Source organism: Malaclemys terrapin, chromosome 8 (genome assembly GCF_027887155.1).
Source record: "Malaclemys terrapin pileata isolate rMalTer1 chromosome 8, rMalTer1.hap1, whole genome shotgun sequence".
Taxonomy (NCBI): Eukaryota; Metazoa; Chordata; order Testudines; family Emydidae; genus Malaclemys; species Malaclemys terrapin.
Window position 1 is genome coordinate 65,797,859 of NC_071512.1, and position 20,529 is coordinate 65,818,387.

The 20,529-nt window shown below is 39.3% G+C and overlaps 1 protein-coding gene across 6 annotated transcripts in view; it reads left to right on the top strand.

Moving 5' to 3' along the window:
- Positions 1-11,363: 11,363 nt before the first annotated feature.
- The window catches only part of CRB1 (crumbs cell polarity complex component 1), a 213,046-nt gene continuing 203,880 nt past the window's right edge, over positions 11,364-20,529 (top strand). For all 6 annotated transcript variants that reach the window (XM_054037261.1, XM_054037256.1, XM_054037257.1 and 3 more), the window contains exon 1: positions 11,364-11,583. In XM_054037261.1, coding sequence (XP_053893236.1) covers positions 11,508-11,583 — 76 coding nt within the window. In that variant the 5' untranslated portion in view covers positions 11,364-11,507. The remainder of the gene's footprint in view (positions 11,584-20,529) is intronic.

Sequence of the window (20,529 nt, forward strand, 5' to 3'; positions counted from 1 at the left end):
GAATGGATCAAGGATTAAGCCCATAGTGCACAAGTCCTCCTGCATGTCCTCTGCAGTGGAGCGAAATTCACTCCAAGTAAACAAAGTGGATGCAAAGTATTCTGGATCAGAGAGTGCAACTTCTAAATCCATAATACTCCATTTTACCTTCATGAACAATAATTCAACCAGACAATCTTCCAGTATTTAGTTTGGTACAAACTGTCACATATGAAAAATGCATCAGTGTTAAGAGAATTCTGTCTTAACCAATATTTAACAGAGACTTGATATCCCTCAGAGGGCTCCAATTATTATGTACTGCTCTTGATCCAAAACATTATCTAATATTTTAACATTAAGGCCAAGATTTTTAAGAGGAATTAGTGGTTTTGGGTGCAAACCTAAGACACTTCAAAGGAGTCTGATTTTTAGAGGGTGAATGCTCTGCAATTCCTGAATGTCAGGCCCCTAAAATGAAGCTTCACAACACCTCTGTGAGAAAAAACAATGCACAGAGAGGTTAAGTGACTTGCTCAGGGTGATACTGAGTCAGTGGCAGAACCAGGAAAAGAATCTTGGCATCTTCACTTCTAGTCCTGTGCCAATGAAACCAAGAGTTCTCCAGAATTTTCAGTGTGGGCCAATTCTTAAGAAAACAGATCAACAGCATTAGAACCATCTCTCTTCCAAGAGCTCATCAACATGGGAAAATTAGTATGGAGCAAGCTAGAGTGTGAATTTTTTCCACTAACTTACCCATGTAGATAAGCCCCCAGGCCCCCTTCAGAGTCCTATTTACCATATCATGCCATACCTGCATTGAGCACGGTATTACATGAAATTATATATGTACAGTTAACATTTAAAATCAAAATGATCTTTGTAACCAAAGAAGCTCCTGGCTTCTTGGCTCTGACTGCTCCTCCCCCCCCCCCCTTTTATGGTTGTACTACCCTCTAATAGAGTCTGTTAGGTTTTCTCCTCCATCTGAAACGATTTACCATTGTTTAGTCCATGCTGCACATGTAATTAACTCAAATCTCTTTCAAATGCCCTTGGAAATTTTGCTTAGATGACAGAAAAGATCCTTTAAAACTGACAAGTTTCCTAATTCACTTCCTATTATTAATATACTAGTTTTCAGATCTCCTGTGGCTTTTTGTTTCAGTGGGTGAAATATCTCACCCTGAAAACAAATTATAGGGGAATAGCTCACAGACCTTTATTTATAGTGGTTTAAATAGAACCTCCAACTTTGCAGTTAAAAGGCACAGCGATAAAAGTAAAATTTGCAATACATTTAACAGAGTATGTTAAAGTTTTGAAAAATATCACTTCTCTCTTTGTCAAACCTTTCTGTAACCTTGACAATCACTGGAAGATTATCAGGACGCACAAAAACGTCATGATTAGACAGTTCATTAGCAGGAAGGTACAGAATACTAATCACGAGATTTTCATCTGCAGTGACAAGGGCTGACCTAGCATTCATCTCTTACAGTGGAATCGCTTCCCTGGTGGTATCAGCCACACACTATGCAGTAAAAACATGTTCTTTGTGCAAGTATTCATCAAAGGTAAGGATAAGTGAATCATACGCTACTGAGTTCTGCAGCTCCCAGGGGAGTCCTGCAGTACCTTAGTAGAGTCAGTTTGTTTTGTCTGTAAAGTGTAAAATACCCAGGGGGCACTTTACATGTTAAAAGAAAAACAGCCTAAACTCCTGTCTGAAACTGCAATGATCTGAACAGCCTGTTCTTTAACTGGTTTAAATTGACCATGAGCAAGTACTTGGATCAATAATGCTGTTATAAGTACATACAGTTGAAATATCTAGGGGACAGCTTCTGATCCATTACTTCAGATTTACACTGGTGTAACTCTCTCCACTACCCTAGGGTATCTCCACTATCCTAGTGTAACTGAGATCAGAATCTGGTACCTACCAGCCTATAGTAGTAATTTAGCAATTTATTTTAAAAATATTGATAGCAAGTATGCACTGCCTTAGATGGCTATCCCTTCAGGCATCACAACAATTGAACACTTCATTATCAGCCATGGAAAACATCTTTCTTTATATAAAAATAATAGCAAATACCATATAATCTTGAGGACACAGGCCCATATTGTTTATAAATTTACCAGCAATTTAGTATGCCTTCCAAATTTTGTGTATTAAACACTTGATAAAAATAATATGATTTCTACTGTCATACTAGAACACAATAGGGTTTATGCTACACATATAATATGATTGGTTGAAGGAAGGATATGCAAATTGTGGGAATTTGCAGTGTGCAGTCTGCAAGGACCCTATACAATCCTGATTTGAAAATACTTCCATGAAACTCTATCAAAGTTCTTTAAGACCTCACAGGATACTATGATGCTAACAGTCCAGGTGCCAGTTCATGCCAACGGCCATAGGCCTCACTGAATACATAGTTGGAAACCAGTGCTCTCTCACCTGTGTGTTAGTATTGTTAAAATAGATGTTAGAGCTATAAGAGTTTGTTTAGTGTTTAGACTTTATGAAATGCTTGTAGGACGCTTCATGCATTCATCTTACTTATAATATCTGTATCCCATGTTATAAGGTGATAGTTAATGTTTGTTCTTTAACTATAAAAATGTTTGTTAAGACTGTAAACCTCCACAGTTAGGGGAGAAGCATTACCAAGTGTGAAATACTAGTTTAGTACAAGAGGTGTCATCTCCTCCAATAAATGAAGGCCTACAGACACCTGACAAACCATTATGGCACATCAGTAGACAAGACACATTTGATTGCTTCCCCCACACCAGTGAAGAGGGTAAGAACACAAGCCCTCATCCCATCATGGCTTGAATGATGGGGAAAGGGAATAAAAATTCCCGTCAAGGGGGAATTGTTATGCTACTTGGAATTTGGAGAGGACAATATTTCTAAGCATCAGCAAGGGATCCCAAGTTGCTTAGGTTGGGTTAGCCCTAAAGGATACTGAGCTTGCATATTACAGCAGCTACTATTACTAGTGGAACCCAAGACTAACTCATTTGAGTGTGTATGTTTATCTGCTTTAATCTTGTAACTAACTCTTACTGCTTTTTCCTAGTTAATATGTCTTTAGTTAGTTGATTACAGGATTGGCTACAAGTGTTGTCTTTGGTAAGAGATAATGCACAATTGATCTGGCATAAGTGACTGGTCCTTTGGGACTGGGAGTAACCAGCATATTGTGATTTTTGGTGTAAGGAACTATCTATCACAAAGACAGGCATGCCAAGGTAGACTGGAGTGCTTAAGGAAACTATCATAAACAGATAGTTAAGGGTTAATGCCTCTTTTACCTGTAAAGGGTTAAGAAGTTCACCTAGCCTAGCTGACACCTGACCAGAGGAACCAATGGGAGGACAAGATGGTTCAAAGGGAAGGAGGGAAGTTCCCTTTGTCTATTGAGTTTCACTTTGGACCGGAGTGGGAAAGCTCCAGAATTCAGCCTCTTATTAAGTAGTGAGTATTAGTGAAGGAAATAAATAGGTTTATGTTTATTTCTTTGTAACTTGTCTTGTGCAATTAGAGGAATAGTCAAATTGGGTATTTGGGTATTTTTTGTGTTTTTGCCCAGGGGAACATCCTCTGTGTTTGGAATCTGTTGTCTGTGAGAGTAGCTGGTATGCTAATCTCTCCCAGAGGGTTTTCTTTTCTTTTCTTTAATTAAAAGCCTTTTTCTTAATACCTGATTGATTTTTCCTTGTTTTAAGATCCAAGACGGTTGGATCTGGATCCACCAGGAGTTGGTGGGAGAAAGGAGGGGGGATGGTTAATTTCTCCTTGTTTTATGAAGAGTCTCTCAAGGCTACCCAGGGAAGGGAGTTAGTACTTGGGAGTGGTGGCAGCAAAACCAAATCTAAGCTGGTAGTTAAGCTTAGAGCATTTCATGCAGGTCCCCACCTCTATACCCTAAAGTTCAGAGTGGGGAAGGAATCTTGACAGGAACTGTCTGGGACTCCATGTTAAGGCTGCCATAATGCTGCAGGAGTTCACACATGATACTTGGTTGGTGAAATCTAATGATGGAACTCACCACCAATTCAGGGTTTGTGCTATTCTTTTGTACTCCTCTTTAGCAATGTATCCATGTTTCTACTTTCTGTATGGCTGTCATGCACAAGGAGACCCATCTCCCTCTCGTACACCTACTAGAGGCAGCTATAATTTATCTGTTTACACTCCTGGAATGCAAGAAGAGGCCAGCCAGCACTCCCACCACTTCTGAACACTGCAAAGGAGGTATGTCTGAGTGGGGTGGGGCCTTTGTCCTACCATCTGTCCAGCACAGTTCAGCAATCTGTAGTTAACCTGACATTTTAGGCTAGCAGTTCAAAAATCCCTCCTTTCCTGATGGGAATAGCAGCTACATGGGGAAACAGTTCTGTGCCCAGAATCTCAGAAACATTTTTTTAGTGCACCAGTAGGCTTGGCAAATTTTGCAAAATGACTGTGAATTTTCAAATCTAACTCTTTCACTTCATAGTCCATTGATCAGCTGCAAATTGGCATAGTTGTGAAGCTTGTGTTCTGTCCTTTCTACAGGAACAGGGTGTTCTGCTTCACTTCTCAGTCCTGTTCTGGCTAAAGAAAAAAGAGCTCAACACAAGAGCAAAATCAAGAGCTCGAGAGAAAAAAAAATAGTAAGAAAAATGATTTTAAACTGCTAAAAGAAAATGGACTCTCAAAAGAAAAACATATTTTTACTAAACAATATGCAAAATAAAATTTAATTACAAGATATTTCTGCACAAAAATGACAGGGTAAAAGTAATGTCAGACTGTTGTCTTATTGACACCTGCTTTTATCAGTATTGTGTGGAATAGATGCACATGTAATTGTTCCTATTACTAGGTTCCTGGCTAAATGTGTGAACAGACCTTTGAAAAATTTGTGACAGAGTCAAATAGCTTTCTATTGCCTCAGTGGAGACTGCTCACTATCCAGAGGACTGCCAAGACTTATTCAAACCGGTTTACGTATTCCGACCAATTACCCAACTAGCGACATCACTCCGAGATCATTCTGGATCTGAGCTACTTCCCAAGTATATTAGCCCTGGGGCTGGCAGAGAGTGTGATTCTGGTGGGATCCATGGTTCTATCAGGAATCCAACTACCAGAGCCAAGCTCAAGGCTGGGATTGGAGGGGACTAGAGAATGTGGTCAAGAGGGTGAAGGCTAGAAGCATCAATCCATACCAGTGTCACACTGTAGGATGAGCTCAGGGTTGAGGTCAATGAGCTATACCAGGTCCGAGCCAAGTGAGTCAATCAAAGTAGGGTTAGAGGAACAGAGATAGAGGAAGGTGTCAGGAGCAGATGCCAGGACCAGCAGCAGGAGCAAGTCATCCTGAGTATACAGCAGGGTCTGTTTGCAGCAGCAAGCCAGGCATCCATTTAGAGTAGCACAGACAGCCCACGTGTGTTTTTCTAAGGTCCTAAATAGCGTGGCTTGGCCAATCAAGAAATGCTGTCGGCTCTGCAGTGTAGACATCCAGTGATACTTGAAGCTGTAGGGGTCATAGGCTGCTGTTTCCCACTTTGCCAGAGCTGCTGGGTGGTTGCCATGTCTACGCCACCACCCAGGAGCCAGCAGATGTGTGTTTCAGACCCACAGATCCTCACAGGTTCTGGCAGACTCCATGAATCTAAAGGTTCCAGGTAGGTGTATATTTCAGTGCCCAAAAATGTGCTCATCTGTGGCACAGATATCCTAAGTCATCCAGATAGAATATAATAAAGTATTAGTTAGCTTTCTATAATGCTTTTCATAGTCGAAGCATCATGGAATACTTTACAGTCAGCACACATCTTCAAATTGCTACCAGAAGAAAAGAAAATGCAGAGTATACAGGGAGGTCTTTTAATCCCTGCAAAATAAATAGATTTTAGGAAAACTTAAAGTTTTTTTTACCTTTAACTTAGGGGGGGAAAAAAAGACAATGTCTACCTTATTTTCTAAGTTAATGGAAAGGACATCCACACTGGTGGTGGAACTAAATAAAGTATCAGATTACAGCTGTTCTCTGAGTTGGTCACATGTAATTTAAAGTCAGCTGCCATGATACAGCCCAGCCATGGCTACAATACTAGGGTCAAATCCTGCTTGCATTACTCACATGAGCTTTAGTCCAGCTTGCTTGGTTTATTTTCTTGAGGTTAGTTGGACAACTTGCATGAGTAAAGCAAGCAGCATTTGACTCCCTAGTCAAGGCCTTCAGTGACTCCGTACTTTAAAGTTAAAGGAAAAAATGTTGTCCATTGGTTAGATGACCTAACTGGGAGTCTGAACTGCACAGCTCCAGGCAAATTAGTTACACCCTAAATTGACTTACACCCTGTGTAACTCCGTTGACTTCAGTAGGGTAGTGTGGGATACAGAATGTGTCTGCTTACCTCTAATTGGCTCAGTTTACCCATCTGCAAAATGAATATCGTAATAATTACTTGCCACAACCGTATTAAGAGACCAAATTAGTTGCTTGTAAAGGAGTTGGATGTGCTTGATAAAAGATGCTATATTGATAGTATTACAGAAATTAAAATGTTGTATATTTTATATGGGTTTCAAATGTATTTTTACAATCCACCTGTTTTAAATTGCCTCTATTTACCATTCTCTTGATGAAAGTTTTCCTAAAATCTATTTATTTTGCAGGGATTAAAAGACCTCCCTGTATACTCTGCATTTTCTTTTCTTCTGGTAGCAGTTTGAAGATGTGTGCTGACTGTAAAGTATTCCATGATGCTTCGACTATGAAAAGCATTATAGAAAGCTAACTAATACTTTATTATATTCAATCTGGATGATTTAGGATATCTGTGCCACAGATGAGGAACACGTGTTACTTTTATTACAGAGCTTGCAGTACTGATCTCCTTACATTATCTTTTTATTTAAGTTAGCACCTGAATAACTTGAGGTCATTTTGTTTCCCTACCAAGACAATTATTTAGGACATTTCTCTTTGAAGAGAAAAATATAGTATTACTGTGACTTCCACAGCCAAACTAGTAATTTAAAGGCATTGGTGCACAGCAAAACATTTATTTCAGAAATTATATTTATGTGGGGCCGAAGCCTGGAGTCTTTACTCAGACAAAACTTTGATTGGCCCAAACCCTGACCTGGTTGCTCCATTGGTCCCTATTGCAAGATGCATCCTTGCTGGTGATACACATCTGTGGCAAAATTTAGCTATCATCTAACACAAGGCTAACAATAAGTACTGCAAGGCAAGGAATAGCTAAAGCCCCGAGGAAAGGCAACACATTACAACATAAACCAGAGTGCATGCATCAGGTATGGAAAATCTGGAACTGAAGGGAAATAGTACTGAGTTTGTGCAGGAGGCCTAATGTTCTATTATCTTGCTCTCTGCCTCTGTGAAGCATTCATGAGAAAGCAGCCACCTAAAAAAAATCTGCCTGCTGCTAGCTAATAATAAATGCCAGTTACTAGGTGTTTTAATTGCCAATGGGCAGGAGGGAACCATTTAAAAAAAGCAATTCTCTTTATCATCATTATTCAACAACAACAGCTTTGTAACATCATGTCTTAAATTTTCAAACTGTAACCTGTACATAGATTTCAGAGTAGCAGCCGTGTTAGTCTGTATCCGCAAAAAGAACAGGAGTACTTGTGGCACCTTAGAGACTAACAAATTTATTAGAGCATAAGCTTTCGTGGACTACAGCTGTAGTAGCTGTAGTAGCTGGGCTGTAGTCCACGAAAGCTTATGCTCTAATAAATTTGTTAGTCTCTAAGGTGCCACAAGTACTCCTGTTCTTTTTGCTGTACATAGATTATTCAACTACTTTTATTTCTGTTCATGTAATACTCAGTTTACACGAAAAAACAAACAAATGTTGCACAGATTCTAAAGGAAATACTGATCAGCCAGGAACATTATCCTCTAGTGGTATCAGAACTAAAAGAAAGAGGAATAGAAAATGATCAATCTTAATAGGAATAGTATCACACAATCAAGAAAGAATATGCTCTATGGCAGAGAGGCAGATGTGGGGATAATCAGTGTTAAAAACATGTCAAAGTTGAAAAATATCACTTATATCAGAGAAAAAAAAAGATGTAGGTATTGAAGTTTGTAGGCCAGAGGTGAAAAGAGATATTCTAGAAGAAATCATATTGATTGGTAGAGTGTGAAACACATACTGTATTGTAATCACCACAAGTGGAGCAATCAGAACTACAGAGACAGCACTTAGGTGAAAGACAGTTGATTGCAATGTGAAGACATGAGATTGTGAGAGTCAAATACAGGGGAAATGGTTTAATGATGGAATTAAGTGACTGCAAAAATGTCATCAAGGCTAAATTGTACTTATATGCAAATTGAATTTATATCTCATGTTTGCTGCATGCAAAATAGTATTAATAATGGGGTTCCTTCCTATCTATTCCTTCAACTTCTTCTGTCAATCAGGAGCACCGTGATCTGAAATTAATATGGTGAGAAGCACATTTAAATTCCAGGACAGCAATGGCTAGCAAAGAGGAAGAAACATTTTATATAGACCTTTTAAAAATGTGGAGGGGAATTTCAAGAATGGAGAGATGATATGCTGAAGAAGAGTAGTCTCTTTTGGCTGCCGTGAAGATGATACACATTTTATGAACTAGCATAAGGATTAGGATTTGTCCATACACTAGCTTTGTATCTTGTAATAATGGTCTAGTTAGGAGAGCATGTAATTGTTTTGATCAATGAGAAAACATGGATGTTTATAGGGCAGTGGTTCCCAAACTTGTTCCGCCGCTTGTGCAGGGAAAGCCCCTGGCGGGCCGAGCCCATTTGTTTACCTGCCATGTCCGCAGGTTCAGCCAATCACGGCTCCCACTTGCCGCGGTTCGCTGCTCCAGGCCAATGGGAGCTGCTGGAAGCAGCGGCAAGTACGTCCCTCGGCCTGCGCTGCTTCCAGCAGCTCCCATTGGTCTGGAGCAGCGAACCGCAGCCACTGGGAGCCACAATTGGCCGAACCTGCGGACATGGCAGGTAAACAAACCGGCCCAGCCCACCAGGGGCTTTCCCTGCACAAACAGCGGAACAAGTTTGGGAACCACTGTTATAGGGTATTCTTATAATCTAAAATAGGTGGCATGTCTTTGTTCCTGTGGATTTGTATAGAAGCACAGACTTTATATAATTTTTGCATGAATAAGAGTAACGTATTTTTTATTCACAGTTATAAGAGACATGTATTTGAAGGATGGATAATGTTGGTTTAGATTTAATAGTTATTGTGACTGTTTTGCTCCAAGGCAGAGCTAAGGACTTTTTAATCAATGTGATAACTATAGATTTTTTTGAGTCCTTGCCATATAAATAATTCTGATCATACACTTTCGAAAATCATGAAGAAAAAAGTTTAGTCCACTGTTACAGTGAATACACGAATTTCAGACCAATAGTTCTTCCACATACAAATTTGGAGGGATGGCGGGGGCAGGTCTGTCTGATTAAAATAAGCATTATATTTGAGATTGCAACCTTAACTATGGAGTTGCACCAGTGTCTTTTTAATCTAAGTAAGATTAATTTAATGATTCATCATAACTCCAGCACAATAATATTTATCAAATTCTTATTTGCAGTGACGACAGCCACAAAAACATTGAGGGATTAATAAAAATTGCAATGGGAAAAGTCAAGCTTCCAAATAAAATAAATAATAATTAACAATTTAAACCTAAATTCTATTAGGTACTCAGCATTGAATTCAATGGCATAATTTAATCTAACAGAAGAAATTCCCAAAAGGCAGAACACTATTTTCATGTTCATATACTTATGCCCATGTATTTCACAGAGTAATTTTAGAAATAAACTAAATAGCTGGCAATGAGACAAAGCAGTGAAGCAAAATATAAATCAAAGGAAAGATTTAAAGACAGAGAAAGCTGATTGACCATTAAAGTGGACTTTAATATGGAATTATGGTTGTCTGCAAAATGTTACTGTTTCTCACTAGGAATACAGTTCACTGTAAGGTTTGCATCTGATTAGATTTGGCTAGAAGAGTCAATCTGGAACCCCATCAGAGAGATTGGAGGTCTTTTTCAGAATCAACTGGTGGTGGGAGGGCACAGATGAAGCTATAGGCCTGAAAGAAGGGAGTGGCTGGATTTTCAATTCAGATACTGAACAAGCAGAAGGGAGGAAAGGGTCGCAGCCCTGTTTAGAAGTGGACTATCGAAGCCCCACTGATAGGAGGATGAGGGATAGGGGGAGGGCTCAAGTGGCACCTGAGCCTGATTGAGGTGGAAGCGAAGAAAAGGCTAGAAAGCTGGGGAAAGGTGCTTTAAATGGGTTGGTTTCAGTGTGTAGAAAAGGTTGATGTTCCTGTCAGTGGACACAGAATATTTTACCCACCATCAATTACTGAGAAATAACAAATCCCTCAAACTAAGGTCCTGATTCAGCAAAGTACTTAAGCACATGAACAATCCCATCCCCATTCAGCAAACTGTTTAAGCTTGTGCTTAACTTTAAACATGTAAGTTCCATTGAACTAATGCTTAAAGTTAAGCATGTACTTTAGTGCTTTGCTGAATAAAGGTTAAACTTCCTTTGAGTCAAAGGAAAATACCAGGAAAACCGAAATTAGTAAGCATTATTTTTTTAACATAGCAACAGCCAAACAGATGTTTAAGGGTACACAATCATTTTTTTCCTGGACCTAGGGACATGCAGTCTATGTAGTGAGATTTATCCCAGAGCAAACTTTTATGTCTGAGTTTACAAACGCCCAGAAACCAGGATTTGTAATGAAAATGATAGTAGATTCTTACCTAGAGCTTGGAACTATAAATATGATCTAATGAAGACAAGAGCACGTGGGCAAAATCCCCTTTTAATGCACCTGCATTGCTGTACATAGACTAGAAAAGACACTATGAATAACTAACCAAAGACGAAGGGAATAGCTCTGGCTTTTGCAACTAAAATGAAACTGCTCTATGTTTCTAATCCATTTTGTAAGGGTGGGGTTAATACAGTAGGAATGCAAAATGTATAAAGTATTATTATTAGCAATGGTTCTTTAATGTTATATCAGAGAGCGTGTGATATAATGGAGCCTTCAATAAAGAATAAAATGTGTTGTTTTCTGAAAGCCTGAAAGATTACCTTGGAATTGTGTGTGAAATATCAGCTAGGCATTTAGTGGCACAGTTCTATAATAGAAAGCCAAGGGGAAAGACTCCAATCCAGACAGCAGAGAAATCTGCACCAGGTTTGAAAAATCACCCAAACATGCTCAACTAAAATCTTAACAAGCACAACTGCCTTTTGAATCAAAGTCTGTAGGTTTGCAGTGAACATGCTGAGAAGAGTCACGGGCAGAGATGGCATGTAGTGGACTCTGTGCCTTGGCTATCATCCTGGCTTAGAGGTAAGGAGAAAGCAGTAAAGATCAGCACCAGCCTCTTGGCAACTAGGCAACTTAGAGGAGGATGTCCTATCAAGATGAATATGGCTCATTCAAGAATTAACTCTCTACTCATCTTCTACCTCAGTTTTTTGCTGCTCATCCATTTAAAAAGTAAGTGTTGCTCTTTTTCTTATCATTCTGATATGTCCTAGGGCTAGGTGGCTAGATAAACACCTCTGGCAGAAAGCTCATTTTGTCAGGAAGCCTCTAAGCTATTGGTTACAGATGCCAAAATGAGTCGGTCCAGGGAACTATAAGTTTTATAAATTCATAGAACAGATGGCTTTAAGATCTGAGTATTCACACTGTTTGATGTTAGTAGAGAATGAAAGCATTTACATTTTATTTGTGTCTGAATATTCAAAGTTTGGTGCTAGGAAACCCATAAGAAATATTCACATAAAAATACACATCCATTTTAAACTTTGCACTTTTGGAACCTTACAAACAGTCCATTTAAACCTGGGATGTTTAAAATGATGTGTTAATATGGAGATTGATCTTTTGTTTCCTAATCCAACATATTACTTTTTATACTAACTGCTCATCTAAATTATGTATTGTTATTGTGTCCATCACGGTACTGTCTAAGCACTACTGTGCAATCATTTTTTTTAAAAAGTGTAAGAAAATTAATTAAACAAATATGATTTGTTTTGTGGTTTAAATGCCTTGAGTTTAACCTTTGTAAATATCAACATTAGTTGACATTTAGTCTGATCATTTTTATTAAAGAAATCTCTTCAGCAGACTTCCACATAAGCAGAAGTATGCACAATGGGTTTCCTTGATAATTTTGTCAGCTGGATGACAGTAAATAGAATCCAAGGAGACTAAATGGCCTCAGCTGGTAAGCTGATGTATGTTTATGAAAGGCAGTAGCTACTGAACATGTTTAAAATGAAGACAGCGAGAGTGTGTGTCTGTGCGAAGAGGCTGTGTGATTTGTGACTGTTGAGTCTGAATTGCAATAAGACAAAGCTTTGAGCAGCTGCCATAAAAGAAGACTTGGCATTAGCGGACAGTGTTTTGTAATCTGGGTCACCTTCTGTTACTGCATCAGTCAGATTGTTACTTGTACAGTTTACAGCTCAACGTAAATCAGACCCTGAAAACCCAGAAACATTTACATGAATTAGCACTGTTAAAAAAACAACAACAAAACTTTAGAGCCAGGAAGATTAATGTAACATATATTATACATTCAAGTATAGTTTCTGATTAGTTTTCTTACTGGAAGATGTATTGCGTTATGTAGTCATTGCTTGCACCAATGTTCTTTTCCAAACATCTCACAACAGGACAACTATTGGAAAAAGACTATTGGAACTTTTATTTTCAAGATGCAGTTTTTATAGTCACTGTACTATTTCATAAACAAACAGCCTTTAAATCTCTATGTAAATGTCTCTTGGAGAGAATTCTCTATCGTAATTAAAGGAACTGAAATGATGATAATGAAGAAATGTCATTTATACACAGTGCAGGCAAATATATCTAACTGATACTGTGTTAAAGGGGAAAACATACAATGCTTATAAAATTAAAAATGTTATAGTAAAAGTATCACACACACAAGGCACTGATAGATGCTTAGGCCCTTGAATGTAAGCCACAAACAGTAACCCAGAGGCAGTACAGAAGCAACAAAAATAAAATAAATGTGCAGGGCTCAGTCCTGGGTTTGGCTGAGACTGGCTTGATATACGACCCCAGGGGAGGCAAAAGTTGTTTGTCACCGTTAAACTCCCTTCCCCAGTATTGGGGCCCAAATCAGCCCTGGCACAAATTAAAGCAGACTCTTGGCCTTCTTCCTTTCTCTAGATATGTCCATATGTGAGGAGGGCTAGCAAGGGGTTGCCTTATATCACCTGAGGATTCCCTGTAGTGATTGAATCCTTAGACTGCTAAGTCTGGTTTGTGACTGCTTTGCACTGGCGCGGAACAACCACAGCAAGGATTGGACCAACATAGATTTTTAAGTACTGCACTTTCTGCAATCTCGACAGGATACTTGATTGCATAAAACTTTTTCTAAGAACTTTTTAGCTTCTGATTTTTTTTTTAGTGGTAAACAAAATAGTTGATTACAACTATTTTCTAAGATAAGTATAAAAGGAGACCATGACATAGGTATAACAGATAGGGGTGTGCAGCAGAACTGCGGCAGTATAAAATATGAGCTACAATATGTATACATGGTTATAAAAGTTGATTTTTTTTCAAGTAATTTTATCCCATTGGACACATCTTTCACCAAATGGTTCATCTGTTAATCTAACACAGGCATTAGGGCCCAGATCCACAAAAGTATTTAGGTGCCTAAGTCCACCGTTAAGATTCCACTAACATTCTCAAAAATGCTGCTTAGTAGTTGCCTAACCCCACAGATCCATAACTCCCCCAGGCACCTAAGTTTCCATCAATCGGCATTCGCAAAAGCACCTAAGTGTCAACACCATCTCACAGCTAATGAGCTGCTCAGGGCCCTAGCTTAAGCCGAAGCCCCCAAGCGGGGTTCTCAAACCTAGGCAGGAGAATGTTTATCTCGACAGTGGAGTCTGATCCTGTAGGCATGCTCAGAGCACTCATAAAATCTGATACCTGACACAAAAGACAGCTGGGGTGAGCAGGTCAGGAATTTTTTGAGGAAGAGGTTGGGTGTGTTTTGCAGGAACGTCGCAATTTTGTCAATTTTGGAAATGTTTTGTTTCACCTTTTATATTTTATTATTATAATTTATATTATATAAAAATTTAAATGTTTCCACTTTTACATATAATATTATTATAAATTATAATGTAAAAGTCAAAACGATAGTCAGCTGAAATGTTCTGACCTTATTGAAATGAAACGTTTTAGTAAGATCTAAATTAAATTTTTCAGAATATTTCCTTTGTGAATTTTTTTTTTTGTTTTTTTACTTTTTGTTCTGATTTGGGATGCGATGAAATTTCAAAATCTCAGAATATCTGTGGGAGAGCAATTCCATTTTTCTACCAGCTTTACTTAGTGCATGGGAGTGGGTTCAGCATTATGATGGCCCTGGGCTGGATTCACCCCAGCCTTGCATCTTGTACAATCAATTACACCTGTGCAGAGCAAGTGCCAACTGAATGCACAGTGGTACCAAATCAGAATAATAGTATTTACCACACACTTTGCACAAGTGTAAATGTCTGCATAAGGTCAAGGTAGTGGAGAATCAGACACCATGTCTCTAAGTGGGGTTATCTGCTGAGTAGGATGTATCCAGCCTCACCAATTGGCAAGTGCATATATTTCTGTCACCAATGAGTACTAGCTGGCAGATGGTGGACACTCCTACATAGAAGAACAGCAGAGTACAGTGCTATGGCACAGTGCCCTGGCCGGCAGGATACCGCCTTGCTTCTCATTCTTCCATTGGGCAAGGTGGGATTTGACTCTGACTTGGGTGAGGGTCTATAATAGATTTAAGAACTGACTCTACAAGGTGTTGAGTGCCCTTATATCTCATTGAAGATCCCAGGAATCTGCCAGTAGGGCTTCTTTTTAACCATGTTTTAATTTTACATTCACATAGAAATATCTAAAACAGAAATAATATTACTTAGCATGGACTTCAGATTAATTAGCATTTTCAAATTATTGTGAATTTGCTATAAAAAGATTTTTCCACACAAATCCAGAACACAAGATAATTTAAAAGGACAACTCAAGGTGCTTTATTATCAAGTGTCAGTCTCCACCTATGTGACACAGAGATAATATTTACCTCAAACAGTGTTAAGAGGATTAGTTATTTAATTCTTGTATAACATGATGCAAGTGTTGAGTACATGGAAAACCTTCATTTTATTAAAGTCTTGGGGGACATCCAAAACTTTCATAATACTGGGAATTTGTATAATTGGGGAACATATAATAGCCTTATGTAAAGTTGGGGGACAACAGCTTTTTTAATTAAACAGAGTTTCGTAAAATTGTAGTTAATAAATTTGTGTTTTACTTGTTATTAGATGTACTCACGTCACTTAACATCAAACTGTACAGCGAGAGGGATTTCAGTCAGCAAACCACCGCCCAGAAAAATAAAATATTATCCTCTCTCAAACAATATCTAATTCCTTGTTGATGCTATTTGTGTCAAGTTACATCACTCCACTTTCACACATCCCTCTCTTCATGCAACTATTATTCACTTCTTCAGAAGCTATCCTTTAGCAGTTACTTTCTCAAACCCCATCTCTTAAGTGGCCTCACTGGAAGAGATGGAGCTGCAACAGCACAGAATATTCAAAACACTCATGTGGCAAAGGAAACATTTGTTTTGAAAAAAAATCTTTGTCCTGCTATGGCGTTGATATACAGTGGTACCAGTTAAAACATAGGCATTTGTCCATAGTTACTAAACCATGGAATCTGAAAAAAATACTCCAGTAACTCAGGTATTCAACTGTGGTAAGCTGACTTTTTAATAGTGACCACAGTATATTCAGGATGGCAAATGTCTTCTGTGATTATCCGATGTTTCAGCTCCCATTTAATCTCAGCATTTATATCAGGCTCTTCATCACCATGGTATCTGAGCACTGTTCTTCATTTAATCACCCTCCAAATCCATTTGTTGCCTAGTATATTCCAGTGCCAGGTGCACTATCCTCTAGGAAACAGAGAATAATTACATATGAAATGTATTAGTCTGATCACTGGCATGACCTGAGGTGCCCAGCATCCCCACCCACAAATACACACAGCAGGAAATAAACACTGATAGCACTGGGAGCTTTGGTTCTTGTCTGACTTACACTGAGTCCCATGGAATACTTGATATTTTTCTTTCCTTAAAGTCAGTTGCACTTCCTGAGCTGGCATCCTGAGAGCAGTTCTTCCTCCCATCCATCAGCAAGAAGCAGTACTCCTCATGGAAGTGGCGATACAGAGTAGTGCAGTGATGAGGCAGGGATGAGTAAGAGAGCAGAAGAGGTGCAAAGGCTGCTCATGAGGACTGTTCAACATGCAGTTTTCTCTGTGAAAAAGTGTCAGAGGGATAAATGATGAGCTTTCCCAAGTTTCATCCTAGACTTGATTTTAACAAATAGGGAATTTGAAAGTAGAAGGCAGCTTGGGTGAAAGTGATCATGAAATCATAGAGTTTGCAATTCTAAGGAAGGGTAGAAGGGAGAACAGCAAAATAGAGACAATGGATTTCAGGAAGGCGGATTTTGGTAAGCTCAGAGAGCTGATAGGTAAGGTCACATGGGAATCTAGACTGAGAGGAAAAACAACTGAGGAGAGTTGGCAGTTTTTCAAAGGGACACTATTAAGGGCCCAAAAGCAAGCTATTCCGCTGGTTAGGAAAGATAGAAAATGTGGCAAAAGACCACCTTGGCTTAACCACGAGATCTTGCATGATCTAAAAAATAAAAAGGAGTCATATAAAAAATGGAAACTAGGACAGATTACAAAGGATGAATATAGGCAAACAACACAGGAATGCAGGGGCAAGATTAGAAAGGCAAAGGCACAAAATGAGCTCAAACTAGCTACGGGAATAAAGGGAAACAAGAAGACTTTTTATTAATACATTAGAAGCAAGAGGAAGACCAAAGACAGGGTAGGCCCACTGCTTAGTGAAGAGGGAGAAACAGTAACAGGAAACTTGGAAATGGCAGAGATGCTTAATGACTTCTTTGTTTCGTCTTCACCGAGAAGTCTGAAGGAATGCCTAACATAGTGAATGCTAATGGGAAGGGGGTAGGTTTAGCAGATAAAATAAAAAAAGAACAAGTTAAAAATCACTTAGAAAAGTTAGATGCCTGATGAAATGCATCCTAGAACACTCAATGAGCTAATAGAGGAGGTATCTGAGCCTCTAGCTATTAACTTTGGAAAATCATGGGAGACAGGAGAGATTCCAGAAGACTGTAAAAGGGCAAATATAGTGCCCATCTATAAAAAGGGAAATAAAAACAACCCAGGAAACTACAGACCAGTTAGTTTAACTTCTGTTTCAGGGAAGATAATGGAGCAAGTAATTAAGGAAATCATCTGCAAACACTTGGAAGGTGGTAAGGTGAAAAGGAATAGCCAGCATGGATTTGTAAAGAACAAATTGTGTCAAACCAATCTGATAGCTTTCTTTGATAGGATAACAAGCCTTGTGGATAAGGGAGAAGCTGTGGATGTGGTATACCTAGACTTTAGTAAGGCATTTGATATGGTCTCGCATGATATTCTTATTGATAAACTAGGCAAATACAATTTAGATAGGGCTACTATAAGGTGGGTGCATAACTGGCTGGATAACCGTACTCCGAGAGTTGTTATTAATGGTTCCCAATCCTGCTGGAAAGGCATAACGAGTGGGGTTCCGCAGGGGTCTGGTTTGGGACCGGCTCTGTTCAATATCTTCATTAACGACTTAGATATTGGCATAGAAAGCACGCTTATTAAGTTTGCGGATGATACCAAACTGGGAGGGATTGCAACTGCTTTGGAGGACAGGGTCATAATTCAAAATGACCTGGACAAATTGGAGAAATGGTCTGAGTTAAACAGGATGAAGTTTAACAAAGACAAATGCAAAGTGCTCCACTTAGGAAGAAAAAATCAGTTTCACACATACAGAATGGGAAGAGACTGTCTAGGAAGGAGTACGGCAGAAAGGGATCTAGGGGTTATAGTGGACCACAAGCTAAATATGAGTCAACAGTGTGATGCTGTTGCAAAAAAAGCAAACATGATTCTGGGATATATTAACAGGTGTGTTGTGAGCAAGACACAAGAAGTCGTTCTTCCGCTCTACTCTGCTCTGGTTAGGCCTCAGCTGGAGTATTGTGTCCAGTTCTGGGCACCGCATTTCAAGAAAGATGTGGAGAAATTGGAGAGGGTCCAGAGAAGAGCAACAAGAATGATTAAAGGTCTTGAGAACATGACCTATGAAGGAAGGCTGAAAGAATTGGGTTTGTTTAGTTTGGAAAAGAGAAGACTGAGAGGGGACATGATAGCAGTTTTCAGGTATCTAAAAGGGTGTCATAAGGAGGAGGGAGAAAACTTGTTCATCTTAGCCTCTAAGGATAGAACAAGAAGCAATGGGCTTAAACTGCAGCAAGGGAGGTCTAGGTTGGACATTAGGAAAAAGTTCCTAACTGTCAGGGTGGTTAAACACTGGAATAAATTGCCTAGGGAGGTTGTGGAATCTCCATCTCTGGAGATATTTAAGAGTAGGTTAGATAAATGTCTATCAGGGATGGTCTAGACAGTATTTGGTCCTGCCATGCAGGCAGGGAACTGGACTCGATGACCTCTTGAGGTCCATTTCAGTTCTAGAATCTATGAATCCCATATTCATACCAGGGAAGGGGTGGTCCAGAGTTTCAAAGTTCAGATTCAGCTCTAGATCTGTAAGTGTTCAGATCGGGGCAGCGGGTGGGGTTGATGTATGTCGTCTGTATACAGTGAGCATGACAGAAGTGTCTAATGTACAGGTCAGCAGATTCATTTACGTGGGATATGAAAACAATATCTAACTGTAGAACATTTTCTAGACAGGAAACTGTTCTCCTGAGACACCTCAGGTGATGGTGGCCATTGAGCGCAGTATTTTTAATTTATGTTACAAATAAAATGCATGAAGTTGCTAGATAAAGCTGATGAAGTGCAGTGGAAAATGCCATCTTTCCCTATTTAAACTCTAAATATAGTAGAACATCTTCCACCTCAGATACTGATGTTAAATTTCTTGAGTGAAACATTGGCCCTACTTTAATATGTCATTGTGAAATTCCCTTTTAATTGAAAGACTCAGGCCAACATTCTTTGCTTCTTTTCAAATGATTCAATATTTATCTTGTCTGCCATCAGTAAGGTAATTTGCACCTCAGATGCAGACACCCTGCTGTTTGACATGCTGTACAGCATAATCAATTTTAGCTTCTCTCTTTGGCTATCATTTGTAACCACTTGTTCATAACCATCATTAAAGTGTATGAGGGAGAGACCAAATGTTTTTTGGTGTAAAAAAGTGGACCTTTTTTATTCAGCTGCAACCTTTTATTTTAGAATTGGCCCAGACTAAGCCTCTGTGACTTCCACATTGAATAACTTCAGTGCTGCACACTCTAGCCCAGTTCAGGAAGGCTGTCTATTCAGGACTGCATATAAAAGGGGGTTACCTTTAGGCAGGAGCTTAAGTTCTGTTAAAGTCAATGGGATTTAAGCTTGTGCCTCACATTAAACACATGGGTAATTGCTGTTCTGAATATAGAAATACTTAAAGCTCTTGCTTAAATGTTTTCCTGGTCCATATGGGTAAGTCTATGGGTATGCAATAAAAAATCTAAGGCACTGAGTCTCAGAGCCTGAGTCAACTGACTCATACAGTTTGGGCTGTGGGGCTAAAAATTTCAGTGTAGATGTTTGAGCTCAGGTTGGAGTTGGCTTCTGAGACCCACCCCCCTTGCAGAGTCTCAGAGCTTGGATTCCTGCCCAAGACCAAACATCTACACTGCAATTTTTAGCCCCACAACCTGAGCCCAAGTCAGCTGACCAGGGCCAGCCGTGGCCATTCTGCAGGTCTTTTATTGTAGTATAGACTTACCCTTATGAGGCCACATTTAAAGAGCACTCAGAAATAACAGCTGGTGCAGAAGATGCCTATTTCCTTGTCAGGTGGAATCAACTTCAGGAAACCTACTGCACTGGTTTCCTATTTGCTTCTGCTTCAGCTGATTCAAGGTGTCAACTATATTCATAAAGCCCTACATGGTGTGGGCCTCCTGGCTACCTCAGATACCTCCTCATCCCACAGAAGTTGAGGTCATATGAGGTGCTCAAGCTAATAGAGGCTAAATTTAAAAATCTGTGGCAAAGGATTCTCAGTGAAGGACCAATGATGTTGTAATATGCTTTTTCCATTCATCTGCCAGTGCCCAAGCCTGTTCTTTAAGTCATGGTGAAAAACTCATCTCTTTTCTCAAACATGTGCTAGACGGGGTGCTTTGGTTGAGAGGGAGGGATTGCTGCTGTTGGAGAAAAAAATATGAGAAGACTAGGCCATGTCACAGAGCAGAT